Source organism: Bubalus bubalis, chromosome 8 (genome assembly GCF_019923935.1).
Source record: "Bubalus bubalis isolate 160015118507 breed Murrah chromosome 8, NDDB_SH_1, whole genome shotgun sequence".
NCBI lineage: Eukaryota > Metazoa > Chordata > Mammalia > Artiodactyla > Bovidae > Bubalus > Bubalus bubalis.
In genome coordinates this window covers 86,219,867-86,234,412 of record NC_059164.1, presented here as the reverse complement: position 1 = coordinate 86,234,412, position 14,546 = coordinate 86,219,867, and the positions used below count along the sequence as shown (strand labels likewise).

The following is a 14,546-nucleotide window of genomic DNA, read 5'->3' as shown; positions in this document are numbered from 1 at the left end:
GGGTATTTTCTTAAAATGCCAAGGAAGCAAAGCTAATAGTAACTTCGGAAGGAGATTTTGGTAGGGAGGTAGAAAAAAAAATTCATTAAAAGGGGTTATATTAGTAAAAGGTCAGAACTCAACAGGACTCGATTTCAAAAAGTCAAAAAGTGAAACAGAGAAATGCCAGGGTAGCAGCAGATTGTATCAGGGGAGGGCTTTTGTTAAGCATCCCTCCCCAACCCTCACATACAAACCCAGAACTGGGTAGTGATTTTTTAAACACACGTCAAAGTTGCTATATTGAAGAAGCTTACTTATAGTCATTTATTCAAACTGTGCAGTTTTGTTACATTGGGTGATTGCTAGGTGTGTTCTTTCATATAATTAGGACAGTCTATCAGAAATTTGATTCACTTTAGAAATGCATAGCAGCTTCTAAAGAGATGAAATCTGCTTTAATCAAATTGGGATTTTTAAAAGGCTTTTGTGAAAGGTTAATTCGCACATCTACAGAAGAAATTGTCCTCTGGGGAACTCAAGGCTGGATGTGGAAGAGGAGGCCCCCAAGGATAAGGAAAGTCCTCAAGGTTGTGAAAAAATAATTTAGCAAATGGGATTCTTCAAGTGTATTTTAGCATTTCCATGTCTATAACCAGAAAGCAAATCATTGAGCAGGACAGTTGTTTTAAAATACAGTTGTCTGAAAAACATTTGGGAAAAGTTTATAGCTTAACTTTTTAACAAGGTGATGGATAGCCTTTCATATGCAAAGTAGTTTTATTTTGAAATCTCTTTTCAATCTCAAAGCCTCCCAACAATAAAGTGGGCTTTGATTTAGTCCCATTTTACAGAAAAACAATTCAAGGCAAAGAGGAGCTGCCACCATCCATTCTGGTTAACAAGGAGTCCACTAGCTGTGTGGCCCTCCCCAAGCTGGCACTCCCGGGCTAGGAGGCCAAAGCAGGACGCCAAACTAGCATCATTTATTTCTGCCCTGAAAATGTCTGGGACACATCGGTAGGAGTACTTACAAAGAAGTTTCTTAGAGGGGAGGAAAGTTTCTCAATTTCAATGGCTAATTGAAGAAACTAGTTATAAAAGGATAGAAAGAAACAAAGAGAAGGAAAGAGGATTATTATTTACCCTTTATGGGGCAGCAATGGGGTGGGGGCGCTTAGTGGAGGCAGAATTCACTGCATACTTGAAAAAGTAGATGTTTTCTCCTCTTAAGTTCCTGTCTATACAGGTTTAACTAAAAGCTCTAGAAATTAAAATAACTGTAAACTGCTAATGGGTTGGACTGAATGTTAGAGAATGTGGCCAACTTTGCACACAGGTTTTGCAGAGAAAGGGGAGGCTGGAATAACAGTCAGATGCAGAAAGGCAGAGATGGGAGAAAAAAAAGGCCTTTCCTCTTGCCAATTTCCAATGACAACCACCTCAGCAACTGGGCATGAGGGGAGCATGCCACTGCTCACCCACAGACCAACTAGACTTGCCTGGCGGGAAGCACTTGGCAGAGGCATAGACCAGTCCAAAGAGCACCTGCTAAAATAAGGGGATGCTGGGATCCCACAAACCTTGTCCTTAGGTTTTCCCTTGCCTCGTGTTGACAGGGAATCATTAAGAAAATGCCTCCAGTAGGGCTCCAGAATTTGAATTTCGGTGAACTCTGGAAACGGTGAGGTACAGGGAGGCCTGGCATGCTGCAGTCCATGGGGTCGCCAAGAGTCATACACAATTTAGAGACTGAACAGTAACAATCCCCAGTGGTAAAGAATCCACCTTCCAATGAAGGAGATGCTGGAGGCAGGGGTTTGATCCCTGGGTCAGGAAGATCCCCTGGAAAAAGGAATGATTACCTACTCCAGTATTCTTGCCTGGAGAATCCCATGGACAGAGGAGCCTGGTGGGCTGCAGTCCATGGGCTCCCAAAGAGTTGGATACCACTGAGCCACTGAACACGCACATCTGAGTTCAAATGCAGAAAGAAAATAACCTAATCCAAAAGGTAAGACAGCAGTTATATATATTTTGTAGTTCCTGTGTTTTGCATTTGGCTCTTACATTTATGTTGGTCAGTTGGAGCCACGATGACAGTGGGGCCTTCACTTATCTAGGGTAATAATAAATTGAAATTTCCTATTAATATTAATATTAAAGGGCAATGAATTTGCCTTATGAATAAAAGGCCCACATTAGCCAAATAAGAGGGGAACAGGTCCTTTGGAAAATGAGGGACCCCAATTACTATCATGTCTACTGCCTTTTGAACACAGCATATGCTCTCAATTTTTAGAACTCTTTTGCCATCAATGAGAAATCTAAATCAACATCACTAAAGCCAATCTCTATTTCTCTCCTTTTTTTTCCCTCCCTCTCTGCCTTGCCTTTCAACACTGTTGTGAAACTTCAGTTACTCTCCCGCCTGAGCAAAAAGCTCAAAGAATCAGCGACTGTGCCAACACCGGGAACATATCCAGGCCCATGGTGCGAAAAACGGAATATGTGCTGTCGAATTATTATTTTTGTCCTTTAGGTTTACATCGACGCCCTTGTATTATGTAAATTTCTGAGAAGCTGTGAATCACAGGGTTAGACAGAAGAGGGTCCCCCCTCCACCCTCGCCTCCACTTTCAGCAGGAACCCGACCCCATTCAGCCTTTGAACGGTTCACAGCCTTGTTTCTTCCTCCTGCTTTTTATCCGGACCCAGCTTGCCTCCCTGCCCTCGACCTCGCGGATCTGCAGAGAATCAGAGCCGCCCACCCGGCCCAGGAGCTGCGGAGGGCCGCGTTCCGGACGTCAGCCGACCGTCGAGGTCACCGCGGTTCGTGGAATGCTGTTTCTCTGCGGCCAAGGTCCGCATGGACGCGGGAGGCTGGCTTAGCTTCGCGGGGTTTCCGGCACCCTCTTCCTCTGTGAGACCGAGAGGAATCTCTGAGGGCAGCAGCCCCACTATTCGTGAAATTCAAAGGCTCAATTGAACTTAAAGAAGAGACGGTGAGAAAAGGAAAAATGACTTCCAAATGAGTTCAAACTAAGAAGGCAATGATTTAACCTAACATGGTAAAAGTTGTCAGATTCCTTAATGACGGATGGATCAAGCCTCATCTTGGGATCTTCCCGGCGTGGGTGTTACAGCTCAACTCTTGGAAAAGGGTCAACAGCTGTGGGATCTGGTCTGAGAGAGGCCTTAGGGAGGGAGGTGGCGGGGATCACAGAAGAGCGTCCGCCCCCACTGAGAAAAGGGGGCCGGCCAGTAGCTGAGCGACTCCTCAGCTTCAGGACTGGGGAAGCCACCTTTAGGCGGCCGCGGGGGCATTGTGCTTTGTGGACAGCAGTCCCATCTCCTGTGAAGAGGGGAGAAAAAAGGAGGGGCTTGACAGGGAGAGTTTAGGACCCGGAATAAAAGGACAAATTGGAGGGTGAGGGCAAGAGGGGAAGGTAGAAGGAAATTGTCTTAAAACAGGAGAATCTAGTTGGAAAATTCCCTAGCATTCCCCAGGACCGTCAGAAGACACGAACTCATTCTAAGCTCAAGCAAAAGGGCCCGAAGGGACTCTTCGTGGGGACAGGCGGGGGGGGGAGGGGGAGGGCGCTACAAAAGTGCAGTACAGGACAATGGACTGAAAGGTTTTGGGGGGAGAACTCAGAGATACCCCCGCCCCACCGTCTCCATATAAAATTGGCTTAAGAAAGTGTTCTCCGGGAAACTCAAAATGATGGGCAAAACTAATAAAAAGATGTTCTAGTTCCTTCTTGGGCGTGTCACCGCGTCAGGCCTGTTTTCTTTCACCTGACAACTAGATTCAATGACCCTTCAGTTACACTCTGAGTCGTCAAAGCAAGTCTATTAGCAAATGTTCTGTTCAAAAACTTTACAAACACGATTTCTCTGCCATCTGTTAACGTGGTCTTTAAACCCAATCCAGCACCCCCTCCCCCTCCCGAAATCCTTTGGAGATTTTGGAAACCCCCCCCCCCTTCTTCTCGCAGCCTTGGGGCCCGGAGGGAGGGCAGCCGCTGCAGGATCCGCTGGGGTGCGCGGGGAGAGGGAGGCGAGTGATCACGCCCGGGAGGGGCCGCGGGGCCCCCAGGGCTGGTGGTGGTCCCCAGGGCCCGAGGTCAGAGGGATCAGGTCGGCGACCGCGCGGCGCTGGCTGACCCCGCACCCAGGAAGCCGAGCCGGGGCTGCGGAGTCGGCCGGACTGGCATCGGCACCGCGCGGCGGGCGGGGAGGGAGGGTCGAGCGGTCGGAGCGGCCCCGGGCTCCCAGCCCCCTCCTGGAGGCCGGAGCCACCGCCCCCAGACCTCTCCAAGGCCACCGCGGGGAGCCCGGTCGCCCTCGGTCTCGCTAACGTCATTTGAACTGTTTGGGACTTCTGAGCAAGAGCCAATGAGTGGAGAGTCCGGCCGGGGAGAGTTGGGTCAGCTTTTGTGTTTCACTTCAGGCTTTTATCACCTGGCTCAGCTCCGGCCTGTATGTCGGGAGTGAGGCCGGCGCCCGAGCTCCCACGCCACCGCCACCGGGAGGCAGTCCCCTTCGGAGGCCGGGGCTGGGGGCGCCAAGGCACCCCCAAGGCACTGTCAAGGCGGTGATGGAGGCCCAGGCACCCGAGCGCTGAAGGTCGGCGCGGGGCGCTCGGACGGCCGGGGTCCAGGGAGGTAACTGAATTTATAAACGACTCTCAGAGATTTCTGTCTCGCCCAAAGATTTTGATTTACCTCGATTGCTTCTCCGGTTTTCTAAGCTCGTTCATTGCTCTGTGTTATTTGAATGGTGACTGTCGACTTTTATTTCGTGAGAGATAAGGAAGAAACTTGGACAATAAAACTGCTCTAAACCTCGTGCGTAATATCAAGGAAAGGTTCGCGTTGTGTGTTAAATACAGTTTTTATTTTGACCAAAAAAGCACCTTCAAAAAAATATGCCGACTCGGCAAAACGCCAAGCGGCAAATTGCATAACCGTACTACCAGTGTAGGACAAGAGAGCCTACTTGAGGTATCCTTCTTCTCATTGTTCACTTGCCGGGTTTCGGTAACATCGCTGTAAATTACCAGCAAAACTTTGCTGTTTTTTTTTGTTGTTGTTGTTGCTTAACTTCTAGGCAGCTCCTCGAATATGTTGGAGAAATTGGGTTGCTTGTTTATAAACTTCATTTTCCATCAAGTCCAACCCTGAATTGCAGCCTGGTAGTCTGGAGGGAAAACACCTCACAGGCCTGTGGGAACGGGTGAGAAAAAGCCCAGCGTTAGTGGAAGGGCAGAAACAAACCCAGGGCAGGTGTCCTGCCAGCTCATTACCAGCTCTCACCTTTGGGGCTCTTCATTTACTCTGACAAACTGACCTAATATGCAAATGCTGTTCTGAGAGGAGTAATTTCATTTGGTTTAAGGGAAACCCTAATATGAAAAAAAGGGTAACAACAAAGACCTAGGGATAAACAAGCCCTATCTCCACCCCTCCTCCCTCAAAAGAAAGGAGGGGTCTTCCAGCTAACTAACCTCCTATACTCCTAACCTGGGATACTTACTGCCTTTCAAGTGCTATATGAAATTAGCAAGAATTCCTTATTTGCTACCAAACTAACCTAAAGCAAAAGTAGAAGCCTTAAATCTGAACTCTTGGCCTGTGTATTTGTTAATGTCCTGGAAAGTTAGTTCTCACAGCATATTCCTGAACTAATCAGAGGAACACAACAGGCTCTTTCCTTGAACTCTGCAGACCCTTCCTATTTGTGTCCTATTCCATCACCCACCTCCATCACACACAAGAAATAACAAAAGACCAGTCAGAGATAAAGACTGAGCAAAACTGTAGGAGAATTTATGAATGTTATTACCCTTGGTACTACTTATTAAATAGGAAAAAAGTGGGGATGAATCTAAATGCCTGGGAAAGTGTAAGGGGTCATCATCTTAATCTCTTCTCTCTTTTTCAGCTTTCAGTAACTAATAAGAAGCAAAAAGAAAACTGGATAGTTGCTTTTGCTGAAGAGGTGGGGGTGGTAGATGTTGGAAAGCCCTGAAAATCTTAAAAACCTTAAAAATGTGACTGGGGATGAAATAGGGCACTTGGTAGGAGGATGAGTACATTATAATATTTCCCAGTCTACTTTTTAGTTTTTAAATATTCAGCAGTATTTTGTGACATCAAAGAAGAAGAGGTTAAAGACTGTGGATTATTTGGTAACTGATGGTGCTATTATATTGTCTTCTATTGCAGATTGCACTAATCATGACCCATAATGGCATTTCCTTGTGACAGGTACGTAAATGAAAAGCCTGTGAAAATTATGCAAGTTCTTGAAAAATATCAAGAACACAGGTTAGGAAGCATTGAGATGAAAATCAGATTCCCTAGAAAACAGAAGAGAACTTTTAAATTACTTTTGCGAAACAGAACTTCTTTCTTCTTTTCTCAGAAAGTCTTAAGTTAAGAGTTTTTTATCTGGTTTCTTCCTACCAAAGGTTTTTCTGCTTCCACATCTCATGCAAGATAAACCACCCATTTGAAATTCACCTTCCATGAGGATTTAAAGTAGTAGGGCAAATGAATACTGCTTTTCTGTGGCTGGGAAGGGGAGGGATACTTAATCGTCAGTTCTAGTGAGCAAAGGGGGATTATAGGATTCTCCAAGAAAATCCAAAGAAACCAAGTTTCTATTTTGCCATTAACAAAACAAACAGGTCTCCTTTGCATTCTTTTAACAAACAATTTTAAAGTGTTGAACTGTTTTAGAAGCTTCTAAATTTGTCAAATAAGCTCTGCTTTCATTGGTGATGTTTTTGTTGTTGTTATTTTCCAAATGTGCTTGGAAAAAACCCAAAGTACTGGGTAGATTTGTTAATAAAATGGAAGAATTTGCTGAATTTGTGCGTTTTGTTTCAGAGATCCCTAACTTAATAGAGATTTTTAAAAATTAATATATAGGTTAGTTTTTTTAATGGAAAATATTCAAGGAGTATTAGAATCACAAGACCTGGATTTATAAAGCACCTCCTCAGTCTTTAAGGTAAGGAAGATCCAGTCTAGTAAAGGACGGGTATAATTGCTACTTTGCGATATTTGTGTTACTCAAATGACACTATACTTTCAGACAACACTTGTCAAATGGACAGATCTTCAAGAGACCAGTGAAAAGCAAACCACTGAAATATTAACCCTACCAAACACATACTTTAGCCAATAATTTTCCTTTACAATTCAGTGTCCGATGAAGGAGAAATTTACCGGGGTCAAATCAAGGCTCTTTGCCGTTAAGGAGGAGGGAGTGGGGGAGGGGAAGAAGAGGGAGGGACACGCGACAAACGTAAAACAAACTGGTGGCATTCAGCCTAGGAGACAGGTAACGTTCTGGAAGCGGGTGAGTTGTACATGTCAGCTAAGCGCTCCAAAGCTTTCCAGAGTCGGGCAGTTTCGTGCTTCTTTGCTTTTTCCTTTAAACTGGCACTGCATCGGAGACGTGCAGCAGGAAGGGGATTTTTCGATGTTGAGAAGCGGCAGGTAGGAAAGGAAACCTGATCCGCCCCCAAAAGGCAGCAATTAAAGTCTTACCCACGATCCATCTGTCGTGGGACCCCCACCCCCACTTTCCCTTAGCAAAGCCGTCCGGCGCTCTTTGTCTGAGCAGGGGAGAAGACACAAGTTCGGCGGCCCCAACAGCAAACGGAAAGACAGTTTCCAGCCTGGGCACACCCTGGGTGACTACGCTTGGGTCAAGGACCGCTCCAAAGTGCCCCCGGGGGCGTGGTGCCTCTTCCAGAACCCCGGCCCGCGTTCTGCGCTCGCCCCATTCTGCACTTCTCTACCGCTGTATTTGTCCTCTCAGCAGCCCGGCGCCACCTCGAGACCTGAAACCCGGCACTTGCAGGCCTAGTGGCTAAGGCCGGTCGCATCTGGACCTTCCTCCCACCTGGCCCTTCGGCTACCTTCAACTTCCAATAAGACTCACGCCTCCTCCCCCATTTCCTTAGCAATCGGGTTCCCCCACCCCACCCCCACCCCCATCCATCCAGCTGCTCTGTTTCGCGGCTGGGCATCTCCGGCTCTCCCAGCCCAGACTCGAGGTTTCCCCTCTCCTTGGCCCGCCGAGCAGAGGCGGGATAGATCCCCCCCCCCAAAAGACAGAGGGAGTGGCTCCTAGCTTCTTCTGGGCAATGGGGTATGAAAAAGGGACTATTTTGGAGTATATGAGGTCAATTTCCTCCTCTTGGGGTCCAACTTTGCATTCGGTGTGTAATTGATCAGCGGCTCAACAGTTCCAGGGTTTCTAGTCTGCTTGCATCCGGCTTCCCACCGCCGACCCTTTCCATCGCTCCTACCGGAAGAGGACGCCCACACCCGCTTGGCCCGATGTCTGGCACCCGCCACCACCCGTTCTACACGCACCCATTCGGGGTAACTCACCAGGTAGATGGCACCCTGGGCTGCTGCGGGTGGCCACTCACAAGGGCTTGCAGGCCGCGAGACCCGGGAGCTGGCATCTCTGCGCTGTTCCTCTGCCTCTCGGCGCGGGCTCCCGGCTCCCACATCCTCCCGGTGCAGCGGCTAGTAAACGCCTGGCACTAGCACATCTGGTCGCAAGGCTAAGCTCTGCAAGATCGCAGGCTGGCCAAGGGGAGGGACCAGGATCGTGCGCACCGCTGCTCCCGGAACGCTCCTGGCCGCGGCCCGCCTGAGCGGTGAAAACCCGCGCTGCCGGAGTCGCTGGCCCTGGAGTCTTCCGGGAACACTCCTTACGCTCTGCAACAACTCCCGGGGAGTTTTGGCCCAGACGCCACACCCAGAGGATGCTTGGAAGTGGGGCGTTGCAGGACATAGTCTCCAAGCGTTCTCTCCGAGGCGGAAGCGCGGCTAAGGCCACTCCCGGAGCGCAGGCAGGTCGCTGTGCTCATCGCCCCCATTTGCCCCCCTGCACACTCACCCTGGTTGTCGCCCGTGCTTCTTTGGGGAGGCGTACGGACACCAGCAATCAGAAGATTGGAGGAGGAATCAATAACATTGCTCCCCTTCTCTGCCCAACAGTTATTTTAAATGCTCCGAGAGAGCTCTAGTTGAGCGTAGGTACTTAAAGAAAGACTCGTTCCGGGAGGGCGCGCGCGTATATTTGTGTGTGAGGGGGGTGGGGGTGGACTCGGTCCTAGCCGAAGTTTCTTTTGGTGTGACTCTCGCGTATTCCCTGCAACTCCTCCTTAACTTTGTGGATGGAGTGTGTCTCTCCCAAGCTTTTGTCGTGGCATCGCACTTACAAAACCACAAACATAAAACAAGCCTCCGGTAGGCCTTTAATTCTCAGAGGCATTTAGGGAGGCCAGTTACCTGCTGGCGTCTTCCAAAGGGTCCAGAGTCGGTTCGGGCCGCGGAGACTTCGGGATTCCGGGAGCCCTCGGTCCCGGGCCCCAGAGGAAGAGAGAGACTGCGGAGGAGGAAGCGCGGCTCCCACCCAGGTCCAGCACCGGCCCGGAGAAACCAAGCGGGGAAGGCTAGGATTTCGCTGCCGGAGGCTTCCTGGCCGTGGCTTTCTAGAGCCTGGCGTTTGATAAATATAGCCTGGCGTTTGCCCCTGAATTAGAGTCTGTTTCCTTATTTAGCCCTTGCACAATGATTTTAGATGATGTCATTTAGAGCTAAACGAGAAAATTGATCTCAGATTTGCTTGGCCTCTAAAGCCTGGTTAAGCAGATTGAGAATTAAAAAGACAGAGGAAAAAGCAAAGCGGGGGAGGGGGGGCGGACGGAGGAGACCGAAGTGTGCGCCCGAAGAGTGTGTGCGCTGAGGGGAGGGCCCGCCGCGCGGAGGAGAGCGCCCCCGCCTCTTCTGGGCGGGGGAACCTCACTCACCAATGAAAAGTAGTCACTGACTGCCGAGGTGGGGGAAAAAGTTTTCCTGTTGACTGTTGGAAGCGAATTGAGCAATTATCTAGTTTACCTTCTCCTCTTGGAAGTTAACGATTGGCGAGATCTTGGCTGCGTTATTGACACAACACTTTCTATTGATAGAAATAAGTAGTGATTGTCCCCGAGTCGTTGGTGCGCCAAGAACTCTGCGATGGGCTGGCAGGAGTCCATTGGGCTGGGCAGGCAGGTTCGGCTGGTGATGCTGGGGAGGAGGAGGAAGAGGCTGCTGGTGGTGATGGTGCCCGTCCCCCTCTCCGCAGGTCTGTGACAAGCAGGGAACAAGGCAACGACGGCGCAACCCGGCCCCGGCTGACGACGGACGCTGGCGACTCCGACATGGACAGTAGCTGCCACAACGCGACTGCCAAAATGTTAGCGACTGCTCCGACCCGGGGCAACGTGATGAACACCTCCAAACCCTTGGCTTTCTCCATCGAAAGAATCATGGCACGCACCCCCGAGCCCAAAGCCCTGCCCGTCCCCCACTTCCTGCAGGGAGCCGTGCCCAAAGGGGACCCCAAGCACTCGCTGCATCTTAACTCTTCGATCCCCTGCATGATCCCCTTCGTGCCTGTGGCGTACGACACGAACCCCAAGGCGGGGATGACGGGCGCGGAGCCCCGAAAGGCGAGTCTCGAGGCTCCGGGGGCCCCGGCCTCAGCACCCGCGGCGCCCGCGTTCAGCTGCAGCGACCTGCTCAACTGCGCGCTGAGTCTCAAGAGTGACCTGGCCCGCGACGCGCTGCCGCTGCAGCAGTACAAGTTGGTAAGGCCGCGGGTGGTCAACCATTCCTCCTTCCACGCCATGGGCGCCCTGTGCTACCTGAACCGAGGTGACGGCCCGTGCCACCCGGCGGCCGGCGTCAACATCCACCCGGTGGCCTCCTACTTCCTCAGTTCCCCTTTGCACCCGCAGCCAAAAACGTATTTAGCCGAAAGGAATAAACTGGTGGTCCCGGCGGTGGAGAAGTACCCCTCGGGAGTAGCTTTCAAAGACTTGTCTCAGGCTCAGCTGCAGCACTACATGAAAGAAAGCGCCCAGCTTCTGTCGGAAAAAATAGCATTCAAAACCTCTGACTTCAGCCGAGGCTCTCCTAACACCAAGCCCAAAGTTTTCACTTGCGAAGTGTGTGGAAAGGCAAGTACTGGGGGGCGGGGGGCGGGGGCGGTGAGTCTTCTTTCCTTCCTTCCTACTGAATTTATTTTGTAATTATTTGTATACACTTGTCAGAATGTTGTCACCTCCTTCGCTTTCCTCTACCCGGGGATGATCTCCAAGGGCTGTTTGGGCTAACCTGTTGTACTTGTGTTTAATTTTAAGGTCTTTAACGCGCACTATAACTTAACCCGTCACATGCCGGTGCACACAGGAGCCAGACCCTTCGTTTGCAAAGTGTGTGGAAAGGGCTTCAGGCAAGCCAGCACCCTGTGCAGACACAAGATCATTCACACCCAGGTGTGTTCGACTGTGTCAGTTTCACCTGGTTTGTTTCCGAACGGTTTTGTTTTTGTCTTAATGGCCGATAAACTCTTAACTCCCTACAGTTAAGGTTTGTTTGAAATGTGCCGGCTGGACGAAGGGGAAATGCCGGTATTGTTTACCTTTGTTCTGCTTAAAAGCATGAGGGAGAGCATGACAGTGTTTTGAGTTTTTCAGACTCCACTCAATAACAAAGTAGCTTCACTTCTCTGCTTGTTCCTTCTTTCCGCTTAGGAAAAACCCCATAAATGTAACCAGTGTGGCAAAGCGTTTAATAGAAGTTCTACTTTAAACACGCATACCCGAATACACGCAGGCTACAAACCGTTTGTGTGTGAATTCTGTGGCAAAGGATTTCATCAAAAAGGTATGGAACCCAGAAGGCGTTGTCTTTCGCGTAAGTCTTACCGAAAGCCCTCAGTTCTGGGGGCTGTTTTAGAAGATGTGTTCTAAGTGCACCCAGTTACCAGCTCCTGCGTTGCCTTTCCAACCTCCTATCTGTAAGTGGGATTAGACAAAGGCATGGCTCGTACACAGAGGGGATATTTCTTTTTAACCTCTTGTTCTCGTTTTATAGAAATGAATTAATAACTATTGTATTGAAATGTGGCGGGAACGACCTCATTGTCGATATTTAAAAATAACTTCGGGGAGCCGAGTGCAGGTGGGCATCTAAGTCCTGCCCGGGGCTGTCGGATCTGTGGCCCCTCTTCTCCCGCCTCCTGGTCCTTCCATCGTCTGCCTCTCCCTTTTCAAGCTCTCTTTTCAGGTCCACGTCCCTGTCGTTTGTCTGTTGCAGGGAATTACAAAAACCACAAGCTGACCCACAGCGGGGAGAAGCAATTCAAGTGCAATATTTGCAACAAGGCTTTCCACCAGGTTTACAACCTCACGTTCCACATGCACACCCACAACGACAAGAAGCCCTTCACCTGCCCCACGTGCGGCAAGGGCTTCTGCCGGAACTTTGACCTCAAGAAGCACGTCCGGAAGCTACACGACAGCGGCCTCGGGCTGCCGCGCCCGTCGGCTGGGGAGCCAGGTGCGGACCCGTCGCCCCCTCTCCAGCCGCCGCCGCCGCCCGCGACGCTCCCGCCTCTGCCGCCGCCGCTGCCGCCCCCGGGGCCCCTGCAGCCTGGGCTCCATCCGGGCCACCAGTGATCAAGGCCAAAGTCTCTTCCCCGCCCCAGCCGGGGTCCTCACTCCCGAAGCAGCTGGCGGAATAGAGCTGGACCTCTCTACCCAAACTCGTCTGTAGAACCCAGGGCATGTTGGGCCCCACGCGTTAGCGCCAACCAGAAGCCTCTGAATTCCCCGGTCTTTTCGCCTCTTGCATGCACCTGCTACATGGTTTCGTGTATTATATGCTATATAGGCACTAACAATTATGAGAAAACTTGGGGGTTTGTTTGTGTTCTGATTTTTTTTTTTAATTTGGAAAGACTTTCATCTCGGGTGGAGAGATGTTGTTTCTTTTGTTTTTTAAAACAAATTTTCTGCTGTATTTATTGAGATATGTATTATCCTACGCGGGCTTGCTGCAACCGTTTTAATTTTATTATTGTATATATTCCCATTGTGTTGATTCTGCAATCTCGAGATGCCTGCCGATTGTTTATTACCATTTTCTTTCCCTGAGGTCAAAAACAAACTCTGTGTGTATGTTATATATACACGCATAGATGTGTGTGTGTCTGTTAAGACACATGCCACATTCATAAGCGCACATGCACATATGCACACATACACGTTAGATAAGGGTGGTTCATAATGGATGAATTTGAAGTTGAAATTTTGGTTTTGATTCTTGCACGTGAAAACTGCTTCATTGACCTTTGGAAATAAATCCTTGGAACATGCTTATTTAATCAACAACCTTCAGGGTTCTGTTGCTGTTTTTCAGCTAAAGATCACTGATTCTGACCCCCTCAGCCTTCTCCTTTTTTAAAATGTTCAACCATGGATTAGTACTGCCCAATGTTCTAAACAATTCACCAAGAGCAAATAATAGTCTCTCCAAATAACAGCAAATTGTTACAACTTTGGTAAAGTAAGGAAATTTGATTCAGTTCAAAGACAGAAGATGTGGGCTTTCTAACAGAAGCATATCTTTGTCCTTGACCATCACATGTGTTTGTGGTGCAAAGTTAAGTGGGAACAACATATCTAGAAGGTGCATGCAATACGCACCTTCACACAGGATTACAAGGATGCCTTGTAAATGGGGGATCTCTTGTTCATACCCTGAAGGCACATACTGACTTGTACACAGCTGGCAAAGGGAGCCTGCATGTTTTTATGTGTCTATGTATGTTTGTAGATGAATATACCTCCATTCAAGGAGGAAACGTGGATGAAAACCAAACTGTGGCGGGTGCCAGGTCCTTGAAATGCTTCAAGTGTTAATCAGCAGCTCCGCTGTGAGCTCGGGCTCTGGTGTTTTCTAACTGCAAGTCTCTCCTGTTTTCTTGCCAAAACAGTGAAACAACTGCTAAAGACTTTAATTAAGAGGGGTAATTAGTTCAGATTTATCAAAGCCGGGTTGTTATACTATTAGCTGCTCGGTAGAAGCTGCCAGACAAGCTCCGCAGCCCAGCCCAGCCATCCTGCTGCAGCGGGGCCACATCTAGGGAGAGAGGCTGGGGGTGGGGGGAGTGGGCAGCAGGGGTCCCTGTAACCCCGGGAGCCTCGGGGTGCATCTCGGCCCCTCCCTCGGCCTGGCGCTCCGGCTAGGCCAGGCTTTGATGCAGAACCCACCGCGGATCCTCACCAAGAGCTTAGGATCCCCTCCCGCACCGGGGCAAGTTGGTCTTCCCGGCCCTCCTAGTGCCTCGACGGTCGCAAGAGAGGTTCGGGGAAGGAGTTTAAATTTTTGATCAGGCCTCAAAGAGAGTCGTGAGGGGCGCTGAAGGAAATGCGGCGAAAGACGACAGGCTGGAGGAAGGGAAGATAGGCAGGGGACACCTCCCGGCGAGACGGCGATTTCCTTGTCAACCAGAGCCCTGCATTTCCAGGTAGTGGAAGGATTGACGGCTTCCAGGATCCAAGAGCCGACGACCCGAGGGGTTCCTCTGCGGTCCAAGAGTGAGAGAGGTGGTAGACATCCTGGGTGAGGCGACCACCGACGAGTGGGTGAGCGGGTCCCACAGGACACCCTAGCCAAGTTCCACTGAAACCCCTC

At 49.9% G+C, this 14,546-nt stretch overlaps 1 protein-coding gene and 1 long non-coding RNA gene across 2 annotated transcripts; one reads left to right on the top strand and one right to left on the bottom strand.

Moving 5' to 3' along the window:
* Positions 1–4,862: 4,862 nt before the first annotated feature.
* On the bottom strand, positions 4,863–9,754 carry LOC123334785. The gene is made up of 2 exons (XR_006552911.2): positions 8,397–9,754; positions 4,863–5,208 (listed from the first exon to the last, which is right to left on the bottom strand). It is a non-coding gene; the product is annotated as an uncharacterized LOC123334785 (long non-coding RNA).
* Positions 9,755–9,897: 143 nt separating this feature from the next.
* FEZF1 (FEZ family zinc finger 1) lies at positions 9,898–13,282 on the top strand. Its single transcript, XM_006072425.4, has 4 exons — positions 9,898–11,023; positions 11,207–11,341; positions 11,600–11,732; positions 12,165–13,282. Exons 1-4 carry the CDS (start codon positions 10,223–10,225, stop codon positions 12,524–12,526), a joined length of 1,431 nt encoding a protein of 476 aa, XP_006072487.1. The 5' UTR covers positions 9,898–10,222; the 3' UTR covers positions 12,527–13,282.
* Positions 13,283–14,546: the final 1,264 nt, after the last annotated feature.

Coding starts and splice junctions, on each gene's coding strand:
- FEZF1 (XM_006072425.4), top strand. CDS start 10,223: ATGGACAGTAGCTGCCACAACGCGACTGCCAAAATGTTAGCGACTGCT. Junction 11,024..11,206: donor CTTGCGAAGTGTGTGGAAAG/GCAAGTACTGGG, acceptor TTTAATTTTAAG/GTCTTTAACGCGCACTATAA. Junction 11,733..12,164: donor CAAAGGATTTCATCAAAAAG/GTATGGAACCCA, acceptor TGTCTGTTGCAG/GGAATTACAAAAACCACAAG.